Source organism: Trifolium pratense, linkage group LG4, assembly GCF_020283565.1.
Source record: "Trifolium pratense cultivar HEN17-A07 linkage group LG4, ARS_RC_1.1, whole genome shotgun sequence".
Lineage (NCBI taxonomy): Eukaryota > Viridiplantae > Streptophyta > Magnoliopsida > Fabales > Fabaceae > Trifolium > Trifolium pratense.
In genome coordinates this window covers 29,103,331-29,125,497 of record NC_060062.1, presented here as the reverse complement: position 1 = coordinate 29,125,497, position 22,167 = coordinate 29,103,331, and the positions used below count along the sequence as shown (strand labels likewise).

The window sequence follows — 22,167 nt, the reverse complement described above, 5'->3', positions numbered from 1 at the left end:
TTTTGCCTATTTTTACTCACCCGCTAGCTACTTAAGTAATGAGTGTTATAAAATGAGAAATTTTAGCGAAAAATATCGTCCACTACTTAAGTAGCGGACAATGTTTAAGAAAATGGGAGGACGGCAAAAGTTACTCCTCATTTTCAAACCCATGTGAATTCCTAGCCTACCTTGTTTGTTTGGCAAATTAATTTTCCTCAACTCTCATCAAATGAATTCCTTCCTCAGTTGTACCTATTCTTATAAATTGTCAAACTATATTGTCAATCAGATTGTAATATTTTTGGGAGAACCAAAACAATTGCATGAAATAATAGAGCACAAAGTGGATAGTTTCTTTAATAATAATTATTATTAGAATCACAATTGAAATCAAAAGATGAACGCAAAGAAGTGAGGTCAAAAGCAAAAATGATTTTAAATTCACTTTTTTGATCTTTTGACCTGCATTGAATCTTCGCGACTATCTTTTGATTTTGATTGGGGTAAAAAATAATAACCTAGCACATCCATATTTCCATGGAATTTTGTTTTGTGCGCGAGGGAGGGGGAGAGAGAGAGAGAGAGAGAGAGAGAGAGAGAGGGGGAGAGGGAGAGAGAGAGAGAGAGAGAGAGAGAGGGAGAGAGAGAGATTGCTTTGGAATGAAAAATCCATGTAAAATTAAAACCTTTCACCAATTAATAACTCAATTTGCGAGGGGGGTGGGGTCAGTACATGCAACTGCATACTCTTTTATGTGCACTATCCTTGCTGAGATATACAGTATAATTATGAGGTCATGAAATCAACAGACCAACCCCAAGTTAGACTGGTAAACATCATTAGACAATCTTTGAATGGTTATCTAGCTAAAAAACACTAACTAGCCCATACAGAAAAACAGACAAAGAGAGAAACCATATATATACAAGTTGAAACTCAATTGTGCACAGCTTCTTGTTGAGCAAAAAAAGTGCCACTTATCAAGTAGAGTGAAAGATGCAGCAGCCCTGTGCAATAAGCAGTTCATGCTGTGTTTTCCATACTCCTTTGAACCATATATCTTGCAACAATCATTTCGAAGTTTCAGCAGTTTTATCTACTCTATCTAGCTGTTCAGCAATGTCCAAAACAATTTTTTCCAAAACCGAGGAGTCTAGTTTCTTTTCTTGAGGAGAATCTCTGAGCAAATCCAGAAGCATGCGTGCTCTATCTTGAGATTCGGTTGTGCCCTCTACTGTCAGCCGTAACAGACCCGGAATTGCTCCTTCTTTAAGAATTAGTTCCCGATATTTATCCCGGCAGCTTAGGCATAATGATAGCAATGCTCCAACAGCATGCTCTGTGCTGATAAGTGATCCGTCTTCAACTGTCTCTACTAGAGTCAAAATTCCACCGTCTGCCAGCGAGATTGCAATTCGTCCCTCTTCAGAGTTGGAAAGGATTTCGAGTAGTGATGTAGCTTTTTCTGCAAACTTTGAGTACTTCTTACAGTCTTTAAGGAGGTTGATAAGAGGGGAAACAGCACTAGCGTCAAGAAGTTCAATGGAGTTCTCAATGCCAGTGGAGAGATTATGGAGGGTTGTAACAGCATCAACTTTGCCTTGAACACTTCCAGATTTGAGAATCTGAACAAGGAGAGGAGCAGCTCCAGAAGAAGCAATAATCGGCTGGTTGGTTGCAGCAGATGAGAGTGTCAAGACTGCAGCTGTAGCCAATTCTCGTATACCGTTATCTTGTATCTTGAGAAGCTCCACCAGAGGAGGCACTGCACCAGCTGTCACTATTTGGACCTTGTTTCTAACAAATGTAAATTCCAAAATGTCATGCAAAGAAAACTTCCTTATTTCAGAGAAACATAACTGAAAAGTAAAAAACAACGAGAAGGACCCAAAGCATAAAATCAGAGTAATATATACGAATTTGGTTGGACCTTTTTTTGTACAAATTTTTCATTAACAACAAAGCTCTAATCAAAATTTGAATTTAAAATAAAACACATTAAAAATATATGCAACAACGCAATAGAAAGGCCGATGGACATGAACATTAGTTCCCATCTTTCCGCTAGTAACAATAAAGAAAAGAGTTGTAAAAAACACAATCAAAATAGTGCAGAATGCTTCACCTAAACACAATGTGTCTGGTAAAAATGCATTTCTAGAGTTGAATTGAAGCAGAAAACTAATTACTGAGACATGATACCCCAAAAAGGCTGCCTGAGTCATCACCAAATCAGGCAATTTGGCAGTCAAAGATAACTAGAAGAAGCACTCATTTCAATGATCAAATTGGATCCATAACTAACAGTAGGTATTCTCAATCATGAATAGAGTATCATCATAAAATCAATATTTATGCACATCAAGAAAGAGTACAGATGCGGAAATAATATTAACATACATCACTAGGATATTCTATTTGACAATTTATTGGAGAAAACAGTCTTACGCAGAATGAGACAGACTGATAAGCAAAATAAATCAGCCACCCCAACATTTAGTATTCATCCCTAGATCTCCATTTGATTACTAATACTAATTAGGAGTAAAATCCATATTTAAAAGGGATGAAGAAAATATAAGATGAATAGGTGGACTCATGCACTGAATACAAAATTGCTATGTTCACAAATAGTTTGGTAAAGAAAACAAGATGATAAAGGCATAAAGCTTAAAAAATCAGATTACCGAGTAGATATTTCCTATGCATTATTTCGAGGAAGGGGGAAATTGTTATTCATTAAAATGGCACTAATGGCCTTTTACAATTGTCTCTGAGGGGATTTGAACTCCACCCCTTGAGATTACAAGGCAAAGCATTAGCCATTGAGCTACCACCTCATGGACTCCTATGCATCATTTCGATGACATGCAAATAAAGTAATTTTTAGGTTCAAGGATTCCAGCATTCTAGAATAAAAAGTACATTTGTTTATTCAGCAATGCTTCATGCCACTTTCTGGCTGGTAAATCAAACCCAGCCACTGAGACATCAGATACAGACATTGCACACATAGGTTTTTTTATCTTCAGACATAAAGTTGCTCAACATTGAAAAGATCTACGACAATTTTAAGTTCCTTTTGAATGTGGAAGCCACCAAATAGGTACTAATGGCCATTTTAAACAAATATGTTAAGATCCAACTTAAGAGAACAAAGGATAATAAAACATATGTTGGACTAGCTTTAGATAGAATAGCGCAAATTTCTGGTGTTGTAGTAGGTAATCTATCAAAACAGCCTATTTCAACCCTCATGGTTTATATTTTGTGTGAGTATCCGATCAATCCCTATGGTTAGTACCATCACAGCTGCTGGTTCAGCAAGGACATAACTTCAAAGCAGGATGATGTAGTACAACATTTAAAGCTTCCTAGTAATTGTTCGAAATGCATAATCTAGTGTCTACTTTTATTCCGAAGGTTAACAATCCTTACACACTTCTTCACGGCACTCCCTTTATATGTTGTTTCGGGAGTGGACCATATCAAGGCAATCGACTAAAAGACATAATTCATTAAGTTTGTTTGACTGACTGGGTATATCGTATAGTTGCCAATCCTGGATATCAGTGGACCAAAACAGCTATAGTGGGATGGTGGATATCAGATGGAGAAAAAATATCAGAGAACTCTCTTTGATAAGTGAGAACATGAACAGAATAGAGACCAAATGAGGGTTGTGCTGTAATGCATAAAAAAAAGGCTTGGTCAAAAACATTGCCAGAATGTGGTGGAAATGGAGGTGGCCAATCTACATTGTGTTTTATGTCTCAGATTACAAGCAGAAAGGTGCTTCATAAACACACAGGTTTTCTTGAGTAAAAAACAGAGATACAAATACCCCCCAAAAATAAGGATTCGATAATGCACAGAGGGGCATCAATAGGGAATTTCTCCCTTTGAAGAAAAGCAGCTGAAAGTGCTGCAATTTTACAGGGAGGCAGCAGCGACTCCCCCCACATCAAAATGATCCACAGCAGTGAATACATAGCAGCTTGCTTGAAGCAGGCCACTCTGCAATAGCTGTAGTGTGCTAATGATATCTATTAAAGCTAGGACCTTTAGATGGAATGGAGAATAATGGACTTGATATGGAGTTTAACATTAATGAATCTTAATGAAGAATTTGTAACTTTACGATTAATGACCCATGCATGAAACTTGAAGGGTGAAAGGAGGATGAAGGACCTTGGCTTTGGGGAGCCGTGGAGGTCGAGGAAAAGGTAAGGAGACAATTCACAGAAATAACCCTAGTAAGAAATTTACAAACCTAGGTTAAAAAGGTAACCATGGCAACCTATTTATTCTTATTTTATTTGATATTGATTGAGTAAACAAACAACCATTTTGGTCATGGCGGCAGCAAGACAATTTGTGAAGGGATGCCCACCATGGCGGCAGTATAAGCCACGATGGTGTGTTAATATGATGCGTTTTTGGCGTTAGACAACGTTGAATGTATTTTGTTGGTCAATTTGGTCCGTACGCTAAGTCCAGTTAGTTTGATGTTAACGCACTCTATCATGTGACATGTTAACTGTCGTGTTGCATGATGACATATCAATACAAGTCTAAAAGAGTGTGAGGGACTAAATTGACCAGAAATGTACGATAGTCTCTCCCAAGTGTTTGTCTTCATTGAAAATACCATTTTGATATAACAAACCCTACCCGTAGAACACAAAGTCTAAATGCAGCAAAGATTGGTAAAGTGACAATTGGCAATGGAGAGCCATACCCAGTTACAACAGCACAGAAAAGGCTTCAGCCAGTAGCTAGAGCGGGTCTGCAAGCTCAAGAGGTCAATGGTGACCAATGATACAACAATCTTGAAACTGATTGTAACAGATACTCTCCGAATAAAGAAAACACCGGCATTGGCTGGAGAAGTAACAGAATTTTCCAATACATCACAACAATCATTAACAGATGTAGTATCCATCCCAAGTAAAGATGTCATCTAGAGGAGGCATGTAAACAAAGGGGTACCATACAGAACCCACATCGCAGGAGCTAATTTCTAGCCTAGACATTATAAAGTCTAAATCCACCAAATGAAACCCTACATCGCCTTCCACACTTCAGACTACAACAGGTGGTGTATTTATTATTTCCTGTCTAACAATTTTCACGATTCACTAATAATAAACCAAAATCGTAAATGTTAAGCCAGAAATATCATCTTATTGTTGGAAATGGAACATCTAGGGATAAAACAGGAAGTATATCCAATATAGGATTATCAAAACTCACAAATCCACAAAAATAATTGAAGTAATAAAATTCAGAAAATCAAAATCCTATAGTTATGTGGTACTTAAAATAAAGGGTAATCACAAATCTCAAGTAGTCAATAACAAAATCTAGTATTTTTGCAATACTTCAAACACAAAAATAACCTAATCCAAACACAACAACCATATAGTTGATAAAAAAAATTCACAAAACCATTCCTTGTCCAAAATAATTTTAGTATAATAACTCCTTTCAAAATCAGTTCTCATCATTCAAAACAAATCACCAACAAAGTAAAAATCAATGTGATAAATAAACATCATTCACAAAATCTTCTCAGTAAATTGAAGCAATCAATTTCCCATTGCATAATAAACAATAAATCCTAATAAAAGCCAAGAAGATAAAATCCAGAGAATACCCAAGAAATGAAATAAAAAACCCAGATGAGAAATAATGAAAAAAATGGATCTTAGTACCTTTCATTACGAACAGCAAGATTGAGGAGAGCAAGAAGAGAGGAATGACGAGCATCAAAGTTGGAAGAAGAAAGCATGAAGATAAGAGGTTGAATGACACCAGTATCAGCAAGTTTGGAGCGTGTTTTTGAAGATTTTCGAACCATTCTTCTGATTTCTCTTGCAGCTTCAATCTTTGAGTTAAGGTTTCCATTTGTTAGTTTTTCTGATAATAACTGCATTGTCTGGTTGTGTTTCAACATTGTTGTTGATGTCTCCTTTGTTTCTGGTTCTGATTCTTGTTCCTGTTCTTGTTCTGGTTCTGGTTCCACCACCCTCTCTCCCTCTGCCATCTCTCTCTCTCTCTCTCTCTAGAGCTCACTCTTACTGGGGTCCAACCCTTTTCCCGATTCCCAATCCCTTCTGGAAAAAATAACGGAGATTTATTACGAAAGCCTCAAATATCACATATCACACACTTTTACACTATCACGAGGACAAGTATTATCTTTTACACTATCATATTATAAGGACAAGATTATCTGCAAGTTTAGTTTTTCTTTTGCTGTGTTTGGTAAAAAAATAACGAATAGTTGATAAGCTAGCTTATAACGAATGAGCTTATAGCCGTTAGCTTATAAGTTATAGCTTTTAACTTATAGCGAATAATTTAGCTGATTGAATTTGTAGTGCAGTATTTGGTAAAATTAGCGGTCGAACTAGCTTATAAGTATGAAATGATATAAAAAAATATGTTTAATTAATATTTAATTTTTTTCAAGTAAGATGATAGGAATAAAATTGAAAGAAAATATGATAAGCTATGAGTTCATAAGCTACTTGAAATAGCGTTTAAAAAATAAGTTATAAGCTCATTTTTAAAAAATGTTACCAAATAGAGTTTTTAGCTTATTAGAATTTTTTTTTTTATAGAAGTTAGAAGTTTAATACTTACATCATCATTTTGTTAAAAAAAATACATACATCATCATCGGAGTAAAATAGTTTTACGCGGATATTTTCAATAAGAAACCACAATTATTTCATGTTACATAATTAGTTTTGAAATAATCATATATGAGTAAAGTAACGTCGTAAATTAGTGGACTTTTACCGGAGGTCCGTGTCAAACTGTTTTACACTGTGCATATGTTTTAAATTCTTTAGAGTAATATATTTTAAAGGATGTGATATATGATCTAATGATGGAAAATATCAACATGGACATATTCCACAATCTCCACTGACCTACTACTGACCACCATCCTGGAATCAAACTCCACCACTATGGAAATCTGAAATCATTTAGCTGATATTTTTCAGGACAATTAGAATGCAGGATTATGTGCTTATACAAGATCTAACTATTTGTGTAAACTATATTTAATTAAGATGGAAGAGATCACACTATTTTTTATTTTATATATTATTTTTAGTAGATGAATGCATAATATTTTACTAATATTTTTTTAAGTGTTTGTCTAACATTTACAATATTGCACATGTTAAAACAATCAATAGTAGTAATTTTTTTTATTGAAAAATAATAATTATTTATTAAAAAGTTATACAATTAATATAAAATGCACAAGTTCTAATACAAACTTACTATTTTTGAACTTCTTAATATGTGCAACTTGCACATAATAGAAAAACTCTTTTTTTTAATAGATAAACGCATAATATTTTTAATTTTATTTTATATATATTTTACTCACATAAATGAAAATGAATTCTCTTCATTAAGTTTATTTTAGGAAATAATGTAAATATCTTATAAATATCTTGATATTTTATATATATTTTACTCACATAAATGAAAATGGATTCTCTTTCATTAGTTTTATTTTAGGAAATAATGTAAATATCTTATAAATATCTTGACCGTTATAAACACATTATCAATTATCAAGATTTTCTTCTTCACATAACCATTATCTAACGAAAAAAACATTATCAATTATCAAGATCTATTATTAGGTGAGATGAGAATAAGTCTATTTACTTAAATAAAGATGGTCAGAATTGAACCCAAATTAAGTGGTTACGGTTTTTATCGATTTAGCGTGTGTTTGGTTCTGCGGCGGAGAGAATTGATTTTGGCAGAATTGATTCTGTAAAATTGATTCTGGCCAAAATTGATTTTAAGCTGAAGTGGTTTATGTTTGGATATATTCATGAAAAAGTGAGTTGAACAAAAAATTTGAGTGTAAAAATCAATTCTAAAATCAGAAGCTACGATTTCTAGCTTCAAGTAGAATCAATTCTGGAGGCAGAATCAATTCTACTTTTGAGAAACCAAACAAGTCAGAATCAATTCTACACGTCCAGAATCAATTCTGGATGCTCCAGAATTGAAACCAAACATACACTTAGTGATTTTTGGCCTGAAACCGACGGATGTTCAGACCTATGACGCCGGGGTTTAGGAGAAGAATAAATATATTATTTATTATTTTTGTTGTTATTATAGGATACAGGAGTTCAGGAGTTGGTAGCTTAGCTGTATGTATGGACAATAATAGTGTTTTGGGTAGGAAGCAATTGATGAAGGCCCATACGATACACACACAACACAAATAATCCCTATTCTAAAGCAACAATGTACAGAGTACAGACAGAATCCTCTGGCATTTACCTTTTTTTTTAAATGGAGCAATAAAAGCTACTAACAGTGTAATTTGGTTTAACTAATAATGTCTCAACAAACATTGGTACTGCCGTAGGTTTAAGCTCTTAGTACACACAACACATGCTGCTATAGGCTATACACCGTTAAGACTACTTTGAAGTATCAATAGAACTTCACTGCATCATTTTTCTACATAATCTTAGCTCATTTAGATATATGGGACTTTGAATGCATGTGTCATTCTTCATCACCTTACTAAAATAGTGAAATCTAAATGTCATGTCCCTTACTTAACCTTTCGACATGAGGCTTTGTTGAGTATATATTATATATATATATGGGTTGGTGGTGGTAATAATGTATAGTAGAAGCTCCATGGATGTTTAGAGTTATGTGTATTGGTGGCCGACTACCATCTAGGCCGTGATATGTTCCCAAAACTACAACATGGCTGCAATTGAGAATGTATCGGCCAAATTTAATCGTAATTTTATGCAATATCAAAGATTATTATGCGACTGGCTGATTGCGAATGTCATCGTGGACATCATTTAAAACTTTGGTTATGACTAAGTAAAAAAAAAAAGTGCATTAATGCAAACAAGTTACACCATCACACATTCTCATACACTAGCAGGAAGAAAAATAATGAGATTTGGAATAAAAAAGCCAAGAAACAAAAAATAAGTTCCAGGGATCGACAATTAGAATCGATCGGTCAAGTGTTCCTAAGTCCTGACCTGTAAACCATAACAAGTAATATGGATGGATGCATCATTTATTTAGCTGAATGCAATTAGAAAGACATTTTACTTGTTTACCCATAGCAAAACAACAGCTTAAGCAAATAATTCTCTTGCTATCAAAATTCACTTTACATGTAAGAAGACAAGGAACAATAGAAAAGCTTTACCTACCAACCTAAAGAAACCTTCCAACCCCTATAAGAAACTCAAAACTAAACAAAGAATGGACATTTCTCATCACTCAACAATACTCTTAATAGAATTCAATGACCTCAATAAAGCTATGAAAAGGTATTAATGCTAAAAAACACAAAATAGCAGGAGTAAAAAAACTAGAAAATGCCTGCATATGTTTCTACCTTGTCTAACTTTAATCGTCATTCGTCAATATCCGTTACATGTGTCCTACCTTTCATATCCTCAATCCAACCAATCAGAAGATTATAATGGCAAATTTTCCAGCTTTTTACACTCAAAACGTAGCCAATCGCCACATCTTTCATCATGGAAATCCAACTATATTTTTGAATTTCCCAAAAAATAAGACTCAATCATCTAATATAAGAGAAGCTTAGTAATTGCTTGGCCAATTGATTTGTGCATTTTGAGGGGTCTGATAAACATGTCCACCTGGTCCTACCATATCAACTGCTCCTGCCATTGTCTGAGATTGCTGCAACAGTGGATGGACTGCTGCAGCTGTCACTGCTTGTGCAGGGTGATAGATGCTTGCAAAAGTGCCGTGACCAGCCTGAGTTGGAGCGAAAGTCACATGCTGACCTTGAGGTGGAAGGTTGTAGAATGAACTAGTGGGCAAATTAGTAATGTCTCGGCCAGGTGCAGCCACCCACATTGCTGAACCTTCGCTCTGCAGTGGAAATAAATGACATAATTATCATTAAACGCAATTTTTCTGGATCCGAAAATATATAAACAATCAAGTAAAGCAGAAAAAGCTATCGCATCATTCACATGTGCTTTTTCATAATTGTCTTGAGGGAGCATAAGTTAAATCTGCTAAACTTAGGGCCTGTTGGGTTGGATTGGATTGTTTAAGCTTATATACTGACATAACAAACAATTGTGGGACTGTTTGAAAAAGCTTATGCAAACAACTTATGACATGTCCATAAGTTGTTTTCAGCTTATTTCCATAAGCTCTCCAAGATAGCTTATGAAAACAGTTTGACTTTATTTTTTGTTATAGTCTTGTAGAAATAACATGCATAAACGCTTAATTAAACTGTTTATTCCGAGTTTTAACTGAACTCCAACACGTGAATGTGGTTAATCTTTGACCATTCAAATACAACGTCAATAAAATTCTTAACCAAATTAACAAACTGAAGACAATGGAGTCAAAGGGAAAAATGTTACACACCTGCGGTCCGCTGATGTATACATTAGTTTCCTTGAATTGGGAGGAATTGAGATCCTCGTTAGCGGTCGAATTCCCTGCAGTTGCAACAGAATTATGATTGTAACCAGCTGGAGAGGAGCCATATAGTCCAAAAGCGTTTGGCATTACAAGGTGAGTAGAGTTTGCTGCATTTGTTCCAGATTTGAATTGTGGAAGAGGATATTTCATTCCCGGGGCGGCCACAGCTTGGGGAGGTGGATATACAGTGCTAGCTTGAGGTTGTTGAGGAAATACTCCATTACCCAAAAATTGGTGGATTGGAGGTGGGACGTAAAATGGTGAAAAATAGTGACCATAAGGAATGTAGTTTGGAGGGTAATGAGATAAATGAACCCCACTAGGCCGAAAGACAGGGACAGGCTGCTGGGTAACACCTATTGAGCTTTGCATCAGTCCTGCAGCTTGAGTCACAAGTGGTGTTTGACCTGCTGTGGACAAGATACCTCCCTGCAAATAAATATATAATGGCATAAATTTTATCTGTGCATCAACCAAATGGTATAAATTACATAAAGTTGGAACTCATCTAACAATGCATGTAAATGAGTGCAGCTATTCATGAACTACTCAGGCTCGACTTGTTAAATGGATGATCAAGCTTGTTAAATTAAATAAACAAACCCAAACTCGTGATTAAGCTCGATTATTTGAGTCAAGCTCAAGCCATACAAGCTCAAGATTAAGGGCTTGTTAATAGTTCATTTATATACACAATTACACCTCTATACGGCTTACAATTTACAAAAGGTTCTGACTTCTAAATTCAACGAAATGATATGGTATTGATGCAAACCTCTTGAGGAGATTGAGAATTTGGCGTGGGCAGCACCGCAACATTGCCATTGTACTTGGTAGTTGCCGCAGCAGAAGCAAACGGAGAAAGACGACCATCATTATCAGCACCTGGTCGGTAAAACTGGGCATAATAACTAGCTGGATCCAATTGAGGATGCATCTATAGTAAGATAAGAAACATACTTAACTTTTTAAGCAACAAAAATGCATAAACTAAACAACGAACAAAAACCATATAAGTTGCAGTACTCACAATAAAGCTTGGAAGCCGAGAAATATCACGCGTCTGAGACTCAGAATTGTCAAATGGTGGGAGCTGAGTACCCAACATTGGAGGCACGAAACCAAAACTGTAGTTTGGAGAAATATGCACCCCTGAGTACTGATGACCTTCATGCGGTAAAGCAGTATCTTGCTTGGACTCGTTATACTCCTGAATAGCACTAGACGACCCATCGACCTCGCTGGATTCTAAATTCACAGGTACGTTATTTGGTGATTGCGGATGGTCAGGATAATCTTCCACCTCAGACGTAACCGCACCATTTTGACTGTGGAGTTGAAAGACATGATTCATCATCAGAAGGTGAAAAAGGAAAACCACAAGGAATTAAGTTAAAATGGTTTTCAGAAAACAATGGCAGAGAGGACACAACAGATGTACCATGTATGTAGTATGAAATGAGAATACGAAATATAAGACACGTATTACTATTAAAAATGTGATTTTGGATTTGGCATTAAATAACTTAGATATTACTTTTTAGAGATTTTAAGAAAAACATAAACTATTTTGTGTTTGTTAACAACTCAAAACTTTTCATTTTAAGCAGTTTTTAGATTTATTTTTCAGATTCTCATTTTTTTTTTTTTAAAGTTGTACTGAATGGATGAAAATTCCTAAAAGTGAATACAACATTTTTTTTAAAAAAAGTGATTGTTTCTAAAATAATTGTAACAACCCTTTACACAAACTAGATTCTCCAAGCATATAAGTTGATGAACATTACAAACCTTGAGTTCTGCTCCTCCGCAGTTTCTTCAATCTCCTGAGATGTTTCAGAAAGTGGTGCGGAACTCTTTTCACTATCTGGGCCACTAACATAGCTTGTTGTAGTATTAACTCCAAAATTGATTCCCAAACTTCCAAAGCAAAACTTGTTCTTTTCAGATTCAGGTACCATGATATGATTTGGAAGAATAACATGTTGACGCTGTGGAAGATGAAAATCCTCCAGCTTCCTCTGCAACTTCGAAGCAGCTTCTTCAGAGTCAAGGGCACTAGACGCAGACTCTAACTGCCTAGTTACTTCAGCTGAAACAGGAGGAGCCTCAGATGCAGTAGCAGGTCCAGAATTCTGATTTAATGTATTTGTTGGCTTTGGTTTCCATTCCTTATTAGAACCAGCTGTTGAAAACAGAAACTAATTATAAATCTTGTGCAAATCAATCTACAATCAACCAGAGAGTAATCTCAACTAACAAAAAAAAAGTATCTAGCCTAATAATCAGTAATTTATTATTCTAAAAGAATAATAAATTCTAAGATTCTAAAAGAATTTTAATATTCTAAGTTCTAACAAACACATTAATTATTTGGCTAAATAAGCAAGCTGTTCAAGGATTAATCCTTCTGTATATAAGTTCATGTCTTCATTCTTCACAAAATACTCATAAAGAACCTGCTCGTATGCACACAAGTTTGACAAAAAGATGAGGGGAGGGACATAAACAGCAACAGAAGAATGAAAATAGACACATAAAACATACTCATGTGCCTGATACATCCATATCCGTGCCATGAAAATGTAGTAAGTACAAGCAAATAAGCAACACCAGGTGACAAGGGCGATGTAGAAGACAAAATTGTACTTGTGGAATAGCGGAAAATTACCTTTCTGAGGACCAGTTAGTTGTTGCGACCGGTTATTGTAATTAGAGGAAGGGCGACTAACTGAAGGGCTACCATGAGTTACCGGTGATGATGGAGCTGGCATCTCATTGCTGTGATTCTTTGCCACTCCCTGCGATTTACCTTGAATTTTTCCGGGAACAGAAGAGATACCAGTCTCAGGAGCTGCCATACAGTTATTGAGGGGAAATTTGTTCGTTAATTACACTGTAAAACTTTAAAAGTTAAAACACAATAAATTATGAATGCAAGATAATGTCAAAATATTCTAACCAGCAGTTATGTTGTTCTTGGCTGAGTTAACGACATTTAATTCCCCAAGAGAGTGTTGACTTCCAACTTCGCGTCTAATTGCACCAACAGCACCAGGAAACCATGAATTATCAGATGGAACCAATACTGGATCAGAAGAAGAGAAATGAACAGATGATGATGCCGGTCCAGTTCCAGAAGCAACTGTTGCAACTTCATTTGATTTAACGGAAGGTGAAGCACTATCCACATTACTATTAATATTATTATTGCCAGACGATTGAACCATTGTGTCTCCATTTCCAGCAGATGAAGGGGAAGGACTCACACCACTAATAGTTCCAGAAGCCACATTTGTAGGACCATTGGTAATAATAGGCACAGAGCTGAAAAGGCACGTGTAACATAAAAGGACATAAATTCACATTGCAGTAACATAAAATATAGTAGATAACAATGACACTTAGGGCGTGTTTGGATTGACATATTTGAGTTTATCTATTAGCATAAACACTTGGGAGACTGTTTGGGAGAGCTTATGGAAACAACTTATGACATATCTATAAGTTGTTCTCAACTTATTTACATAAGCTCTCTAGGATAGCTTATGAAAACAAATTATAGCTTCAATGAAAATAGTTGGACTTCATTTTATCTTTTGTTATAGAAATAGCTTATACATAAGCACTTACATGACAAGTGTTTATTCTATAAGCTCTTAATTAAGTTGTTTATCCAAACAGGTCTTAGTAAAACAAGACAAATTACATAATATAGTAGTCACCTTGCTCCAGAACTATTCCCTTTAGATATTATCTCTTGAGAAGCTGATAAATGTGGCGCATTTTTCTCAGAAGCTTGATGAGGTCCACTATCTTTGCCTGTAACAGAAGTCTTTCTTGCACTGGCATCTGCAAAAAGGTCCATAATATATTATTAATTTGGGTGCTTTGACTAGCCAACATAATATCTAAGTTTGAGTAATAATCTTTGTCAGAAAAAAGTTTGAGTAATAATCCACACTAGAATGCAGCTATAGATGTTATATTTCACCTAAGCTACAAGGTTTACATGTAAAAAGCCAGGTAACAACTTCTAGCATATGCTGCAAGACCATTGGTTTGAAAACAAAAAATGGCAGAAAACGGTCAAATAATAATACTATAATTGCTCGATAAACAGTCTAAAGTAGTCAGAGCAAATAACAAATTTAGCTAACAAAAGAAGGGGCTTATCCAACAGGGGGACAATACATAAATAGATAGATAGAAAAATATATTTACAGTCAAATATGTTGATAGTTCATAGTAGTTATTCACCATGAGATATATTATGAGATGAAAAATTTCCCCGACCACCTCTAGGCCCTCGCCCGTGGGTGCCAGGCCTCCCACGTGGTTCCACCTGTTCTCTGATGTTCAGATTCTGCAAAATCATCAACAAATGAAACAAGAACAGAATTAGCAAACTATGTTGAGAGATTAGCACAAATTCTGAAAATAAGTAGTGCATAAGTTGATATAAACAGCCATGTCACATAACCAAATAAGTAGCACGACTTCTTAGAACTCCTAAAAAGCACCCTTATATATATACACAAACACACACACACACACACAAATATCCATGTGTGCTATATGATTAGACACAAAATTCCAGCATACTCTGTCTATTGTCAAATACTAAACCTAGTCAACAAAAAGAACAAAAGAAAATGGAAAATCAACCAAGAGAACCGATTAATATTACATTACTAAAGTTCATCACTTACAATAAATATCTTACCTCCTTTCTTTTGTCCCTCTTTCTTTTGACCTCATGAAATGTATCTGTAAAACAAGTAATATATGTTTAGACATAAATGTGGCAAGAACGTTAAAAATAAAGAACAGAGCACAAATTCATTTTGAGCAGAAATTAGAAGTTCAGAACCGATGAGCCTATAGAAATCATTCATGAATGACAGGCTTCAAAAAAAAAAGAAGAATGCGATATTAAATCAACAATCCAGAAAACGGCTATACAATGCCAAGCAGCTTTAAAATGTCCTTACAAATAGCAATATAACGGATCCTTATGAGCAAAAATAATGACAACTAACCAATGCGTAGAAGTTAACCAATGCGTTAACCAATGCATAAAAAAGTTAAACTGACAACGAATAGTTTGGAACAAAAGCTTAGGAGGAAGAGAAAAAGTAGCAAGATATTGAAATGCTTTTTACATCATCAGAAAATCTCAAGTATACAACTACGTGCAATAGAGTAGCAGCAAGGCCCTTGACGACTTCAAAATATTTGTTGCAGAGAACTTCATTGTTGTCGTGTGTAGCACTAACACCACAGTTGAGGGCTGTAGTCTGATTCAATAAGGACCATAGCAATTTTTCTACAAGGCGCCATATTCCAATTTTACCCTCACAGTCACTGTAACATAACTTCACAAATAGACTACACCAAACTAAGGAATAAAACACACACATAAAAACTAATTTAGAGATCAATAAATAACTACTTTTGCAAGTACTGAGCATAGCATCTTCATTCAAATTTAGGGTTTCTCATTAAATTTATTTTGAACCAACTTGACCCTCCTTTGTCCTAGGTCTAAGCTTCAACCTTTCAATCAGTACTGCACCGGCGCACCGCGCACCCAACTAGGTTCTGTTATTCATGCAACTCTTTCTCCTTCATCCTATAAGGTAAGGTTATGTGCAGCTTTGTAATGCAGTTGCCTCTGCACTCGTTTTCCTTCTTTTTCGAAAGATCTATCTCTCTTCCTATTTGTGCCTCATGGGTTATTGTCAGTCATGTGTTAAATATGATTTTAGTTTGAACTGCTATTCTTATGATAAATCAGTTATCCTTGATCACTTTTTTAAAGTAACTCATGTACTATTACTCTATTATATCAATCCCTTTTTAAACCAACCCAACCTCTACTGGTTTGGGTACCAGGTTCAAGACATTCAACATTGATCACCCGATACTCAAACAAAATAATATCTGTTTATCATTTTTAATTTTACTTACAATATAGTGTTATCACTTAGTTGCTATTTTGAAGTTTGAAAGAATGCAGAGCAACATATAACATATTCTTGAATTTCAAATCTAGGGTTTCACTTCCAATCCATACAAAGTGTAGGTACTGTCAGACTCCACCACGGTTGCCTACAAACGCCGTCGTATACACCACTGTGTGTCCTTGGGCACAATGCCATATCTATTTGCATTGAGCATTCCCTCTGGATTTGCAGCCACCTCCATCCTCTCTTCTCGTCGCCACCGCCATTCTCTACGGCATTGTGTTCACAGTTGGCACCATTAAATATTTTAGATTTTTAAAACCATTTTTTTTATTTCAGAAAACAACTGACCTGAATGAACTGAACCACTCTGCTCTTCATCAGATTGGTTCCGTTTTGTTTGGTTAAAAGATTGCAACGACCGAACCGTCCATTTTTTATAGGTTTGAATTTTATTCTCCCCGAAACCAAACCGACCCGTTACACAATTACACCCCTATCTACTGCACACTATGAACTTAGTGCCGAAACAGTGAACCAACACAATGAACAAAATCCATAACTAAAACAAATTATTAACCGGTATATGAAAGTAGACTAAACACTCTCATATACATTCTTAATTTCATTCAAAAAACTAATCTTTAATTAAACCAAACCACAGAAAGGCTCATAGAAAGCAAAAGACCGAACCGTCCATTTTTTATTGGTTTAAATTTTCTTCTCCTGAAAACCAAACCGACCTGTTACACCTGATACACGGTTACACCCCTATCTACTACACACTATTAACTAACTACTGAAACAATGAACCAACACAATGAGCAAAATCCATGACTAAAACAAAATTCTTAACCGGTATATGAAAGTAGACTAAAAACACTCTCATAAATTCATAATTGCATTAAAAAAAACTAATCTTTAATTAAACCAACCCACAGAAAGGCTCTTAGAAAGCAAAAAGGGTATTAAAAACAATTTCCATCTTAGCCTAACAAAAGTGTATCAACAGTGAACACATAGTCATTATAACAAACACAATCACTGCAAAGAATACAAAGCATTAAAATCAAATTCAATACAATAGAATAGAATACAAAGCAAAGAAAACCTAAATGAGAAAAACACATGGATCAAAAAGAAACAAGTATTAAAATCAAGATCAAATCAAGATTAAGTGAAATAGCAAAAACAGAGAGATAGAAGTGATTATACCCTGAAGAAGGAGTTTCTGAGCAGTCTCATTGGGATCCATAGAACATTCCTTAAGCATTGCATAGATATCTTCATCACTATGATTACCTGCGATCTCTTTGATGTTCTGGATCGTCTTTTTGACACTGTTTGGAATTGAAGCCCTAAACCCAGTTCCACTCATCTTTGAAACACAAAAAGACGCAAACTTTGGGAGAAAAATTAAGTGGGCAATGAAGAAAAATTGAGGATTTGGGAAAACGAGTAAAGGGTCAGTGATTAATTGATTGATTGATTAATTGATTGGTGAAAATTGGAAAAAAGGGGTTAATGAAAAATAAGAGTTGAATGAAAATTTGTAGGAAAAAAATGATGTATTTTTTCAATGGATTTTGAATTGATCTATTCTATCTCAATCTCAATTCTCAACAAGTAGAAAATGGGGAAGAGAGAGAGAGAGAAGAGAGAAAGAGCAAAGCCAAAACCAAAGTGGTGTGTGTTGTGTGTCTTTGTTTGTTGTGTTTTTTTTTGTGTATTGGTTCTCTCTTTTTTCTTTTATTTTCCTCCTTTTGAGTTTTATTTTTTTTAAATAGTTAAAATATTTCTAAATTCTAATGTACTATGTACAAAAAAAAAACACTATGATATCGTATTTTATATGTAGAAGTAGGTATTTGAACTCTAGATACTTCACTTGTTCATTTTAAGAATGAAATTCTAGTTATTAAGCTAATTGACCCAAAAATAATTATTGTACTCAATGATCATAATAGTCAATAGAACATTGTAATTATATATTCATAGGTAGGAATTCAAACTCATGTGATTCTCAACTTGACCAAAAAAAATGTATTAGTTTGAGAGGCTTAGCTCGATTGTGACGTGTTGTTAGGCTTGACATTTTTATTTCCTTCGGTTTTAATTATAAGTAAAAAGTTTATTTTGTAGATTCATTGAATTTGTTATTTTACAATCTTTTATATTATAAGCTTGTATACACAAGCAAATTCTAAACCCTAATTTGTTTTCTCTGTTTTTCCTCCATTTTATCTTGCAATTTTTATTAAAAAATAATACAATTTTGTCTTAATTAGAATTCGAACCCGCAACCTTTCAGTGCAAGACAATATTTCCAACCACTATGACAAGTATACCAATTGTGATTAAAATTATGTGCAATAATTGATAAGCACTATCAATTTTAAAAGTATATCATATCAAAATTATTGTTGACTATATTATTTATCACGAAATATTTTTATGTCTTTCTTGATCAATGTTTGCAACATTATTGGTGTCAGATCAGCTGACCAGGTCAGAAATAGTTTGGACAACTACTTCACACCTTTTGATTGATGACATTTTGCACAAACAGAGAAGCTTGTTTGGTGCTACAGGTATAAAATATTTTCACTTATTTCTATAAAACCATACTTATTAGTTGTTTATTTTTTTACTCATGTAATCTTGCTTATATCAGTTTTTAAATTATTTATTATGTAGTTTATTAAATTGTAGTTTTTTAAAATTGAAAAAATAATTTTGTCAAAAAGAAAAAATGGAAAAAGAATTGATATTTTTTATAAATACCCTTTATTTTTATTTTAATGTATCCAAACATAAATCAATTCTGTTTAACTCACTTTTAACCAAAATCAAATCTATCAAACTCAATTCTGCTAAATCAATTATTTTTTTTTGCAATACAACCAAACACAACCATAGTCATGTCACTAATCACATTCATTATTTTGATTTTAACATTGCAGATTTAATATTAACCGATGATCAATTGATACAATATGCACTAGCAGATATTGAGATGATATTACGTAGTTGTGGGAAGTTTAAAAGATTATCCTCCAATGCCTAGAGCAGACACATCATTAGTTCCTAGTATACAAAATAGTTTAATACACGACGAATTGAATTATAATAGACAATCATTAGTTGAGGAACATGTTAGATTGATGTCAACTATGACTTCAGAGCAACGTAAAGTATATGACAGAATCATGACAAGAGTTAACGAAAACAAACCTTGTGTGTTTTTTCTTTATGGTTATGGCGGTACAGGGAAGACATTTATCTGGAGGGTCATGTCAGCCGCATTACGCTCAAAAGGTGAGATAGTTTTAACAGTTGCCTCGAGTGGGATCGTTGCATTGCTTATACCTGGCGGTAGAACAACACATTCAAGGTTTTGTATTCCTCTAAATGTTGACGAGTTTTCAACATGTACCATAGTTCCTAAAAGCCCTTTGGCACTATTAATACAAAAAACAAAACTCATTATATGGGATGAAGCACCAATGCACAAACACTGTTTCGAAGCTGTTGATCGAACTTTAAAAGATATTCTCAAAATTCTGTTGATGAAAAAAATAAACACATTCCCTTCGGTGGAAAAGTTGTTGTTTTTTATGAAGATTTTAGACAAATTCTACCAGTAATACCCAAAGGTACAAGCCCAAAAGTTGTTCATGCTACTATTAATTCTTCGGTTCTTTGGAATTTTTGTGAAGTTTTAACATTGAGTAAAAACATGAGGCTTCTCGTTGGTGCTTCGAGTGCAGACGTTGAACAAAGAAGATTGTTTTCTGAATGAGTTTTGGGTGTTGGCGATGGAGAAATTGGAGATGACAACGATGATGATTTAGAACTTGACATTCCATCAGATTTATTGATTCCAAATTCAGGTGATCCTCTTGCTTCTATCGTTGAAAGCACCTATCCCCAACTTTTACAAAACATGAACGATATAACATATTTCCAAAATAGAGCTATACTAGCTCCTAAAAATTCAATAGTCGACACAATAAATGATTATATGTTGGATTTAATTTATGGTGAAGAAAATGTAGACGGTCAAACAGTAGATGATGTTCATACTCCCGAATTTTTGAACACGATTTCTACGTCGAGAATTCCAAATCACAAGTTGAGACTTAAAGTTTGAGTTCAAGTTATGCTGTTAAGGAATTTGAATCAAAAATTAGGATTATGCAATGAAACAAGACTTATTATTACGAGATTGGGAAAACGTGCTCTTGAAGGAAAAGTTATTTCAGGAAGTAATATTGGTGATCAGGTTTTCATACCTAGATTTTCTCTTACGCCATCTGACGTGAGAATTCTTTTTAAATTTCAACGGAGACAATTTCCTATAATGATTTCTTTTGCGATGACTATTAATAAGAGTCAGGGACAATCTTTAAAGCATGTTGAGATATATCTTCTATCGCCAGTGTTTTCACATGGTCAGTTGTATGTTGCAATTTCAAGAGTTACTTCTAAAAAAGGATTAAAAATATTGATCATCGATAACGACGGTGAAGATACGATTAAGACTTCGAATGTGGTCTATAAGAAAGTCTTCTGTAATATAACATAATTTTCTTTGTATGAATATTTATCCAAAATTATTGTTGAATTATCGTTTAATGTTACTCAACTTTTTTCATATACCTTACATTATTGGAATTATCATATCTTATTTAATCATTATATATCTTACAGCTAATCAGACTCGTGCACCGCACGAGTCGATGTTCTAGTAAGTTTGTATACACAAGCAAACCATAGACCTAATTTGTTTTCCCTCCACTTTTATCCAGCAATTTTTATTAAAAGATAATACAATTTTGTCTTGACTAGAATTCGAACCCACACTCCTTCAATACAAGGCAATATTTTCAACAACTATGACAAATATACCAATTGTGATTAAAATTATGTGCAATAATTGATAAGAACCATTGATTTTCATAGGAAGTATTTCATACAACAATTAAACACCATCAAATTACATTGCACAGTTTAAACAATTAAAAACCGATAATTAGAAATCTAGTAAATCATCAAATCATACATTTTCTTAGTGTTTTATTTTTCGAAAAAGTTTACACTTCTTTATCCTAATTCAATATTTTTTACTAATTAACTAAACATGTTAACCATTTTCTTAGTGTTTTTTTTTAAGGAAAGAAAAAAATCATTTGACTTAAAAGTTACTTTTTTTTAACTAATTCAATATAATTTTTTTATGTCTTTCTGAACTTAAAAGTTTGTTCATGTAGAAGAGTATGGTTGATCGTATTACTACAAATATATATATATATATATATCAAGGTGATATTTATGCAAATAGTAGTTGACTCCAGATATATATCAACGTGACTATATTATTAATTACGAAAAAAATCACTGATTCACATTTGTTTCTTTTGCTAACAATGTATCCTAACCTTTCTGGATCGAAGAAGATTATTTTCTGAATGAGTTTTGGGTGTTGGCGATGGAGAAATTGAAGATGACAACGACGATGATTTAGAACTTGACATTCCATCAGATTTATTGATTCCAAATTTAGACGATCCTCTTGCTTCTATCGTTGAAAGCACATATCCCCAACTTTTACACATGAACGATATAACGTGTTTTCAAAATAGAGCTATATTAGCTCCTACAAATTCAATAGTCGACACAATAAATAATTATATGTTGGAC

At 34.2% G+C, this 22,167-nt stretch overlaps 2 protein-coding genes across 2 annotated transcripts; both read right to left on the bottom strand.

The window, feature by feature from the left end:
• Positions 1-650: 650 nt before the first annotated feature.
• LOC123924361 (U-box domain-containing protein 10) lies at positions 651-6,179 on the bottom strand. The gene is made up of 2 exons (XM_045977222.1): positions 5,701-6,179; positions 651-1,780 (listed from the first exon to the last, which is right to left on the bottom strand). The coding sequence occupies exons 1-2, from the start codon at positions 6,030-6,032 to the stop codon at positions 1,054-1,056; spliced, it is 1,059 nt and encodes a 352-aa protein (XP_045833178.1). The 5' UTR covers positions 6,033-6,179; the 3' UTR covers positions 651-1,053.
• Positions 6,180-9,092: 2,913 nt separating this feature from the next.
• On the bottom strand, positions 9,093-18,229 carry LOC123920065 (GBF-interacting protein 1-like). The gene is made up of 11 exons (XM_045972194.1): positions 17,680-18,229; positions 15,222-15,265; positions 14,756-14,861; positions 14,221-14,347; positions 13,458-13,822; positions 13,167-13,349; positions 12,287-12,680; positions 11,526-11,823; positions 11,271-11,432; positions 10,439-10,924; positions 9,093-9,925 (listed from the first exon to the last, which is right to left on the bottom strand). Exons 1-11 carry the CDS (start codon positions 17,840-17,842, stop codon positions 9,629-9,631), a joined length of 2,625 nt encoding a protein of 874 aa, XP_045828150.1. The 5' UTR covers positions 17,843-18,229; the 3' UTR covers positions 9,093-9,628.
• Positions 18,230-22,167: the final 3,938 nt, after the last annotated feature.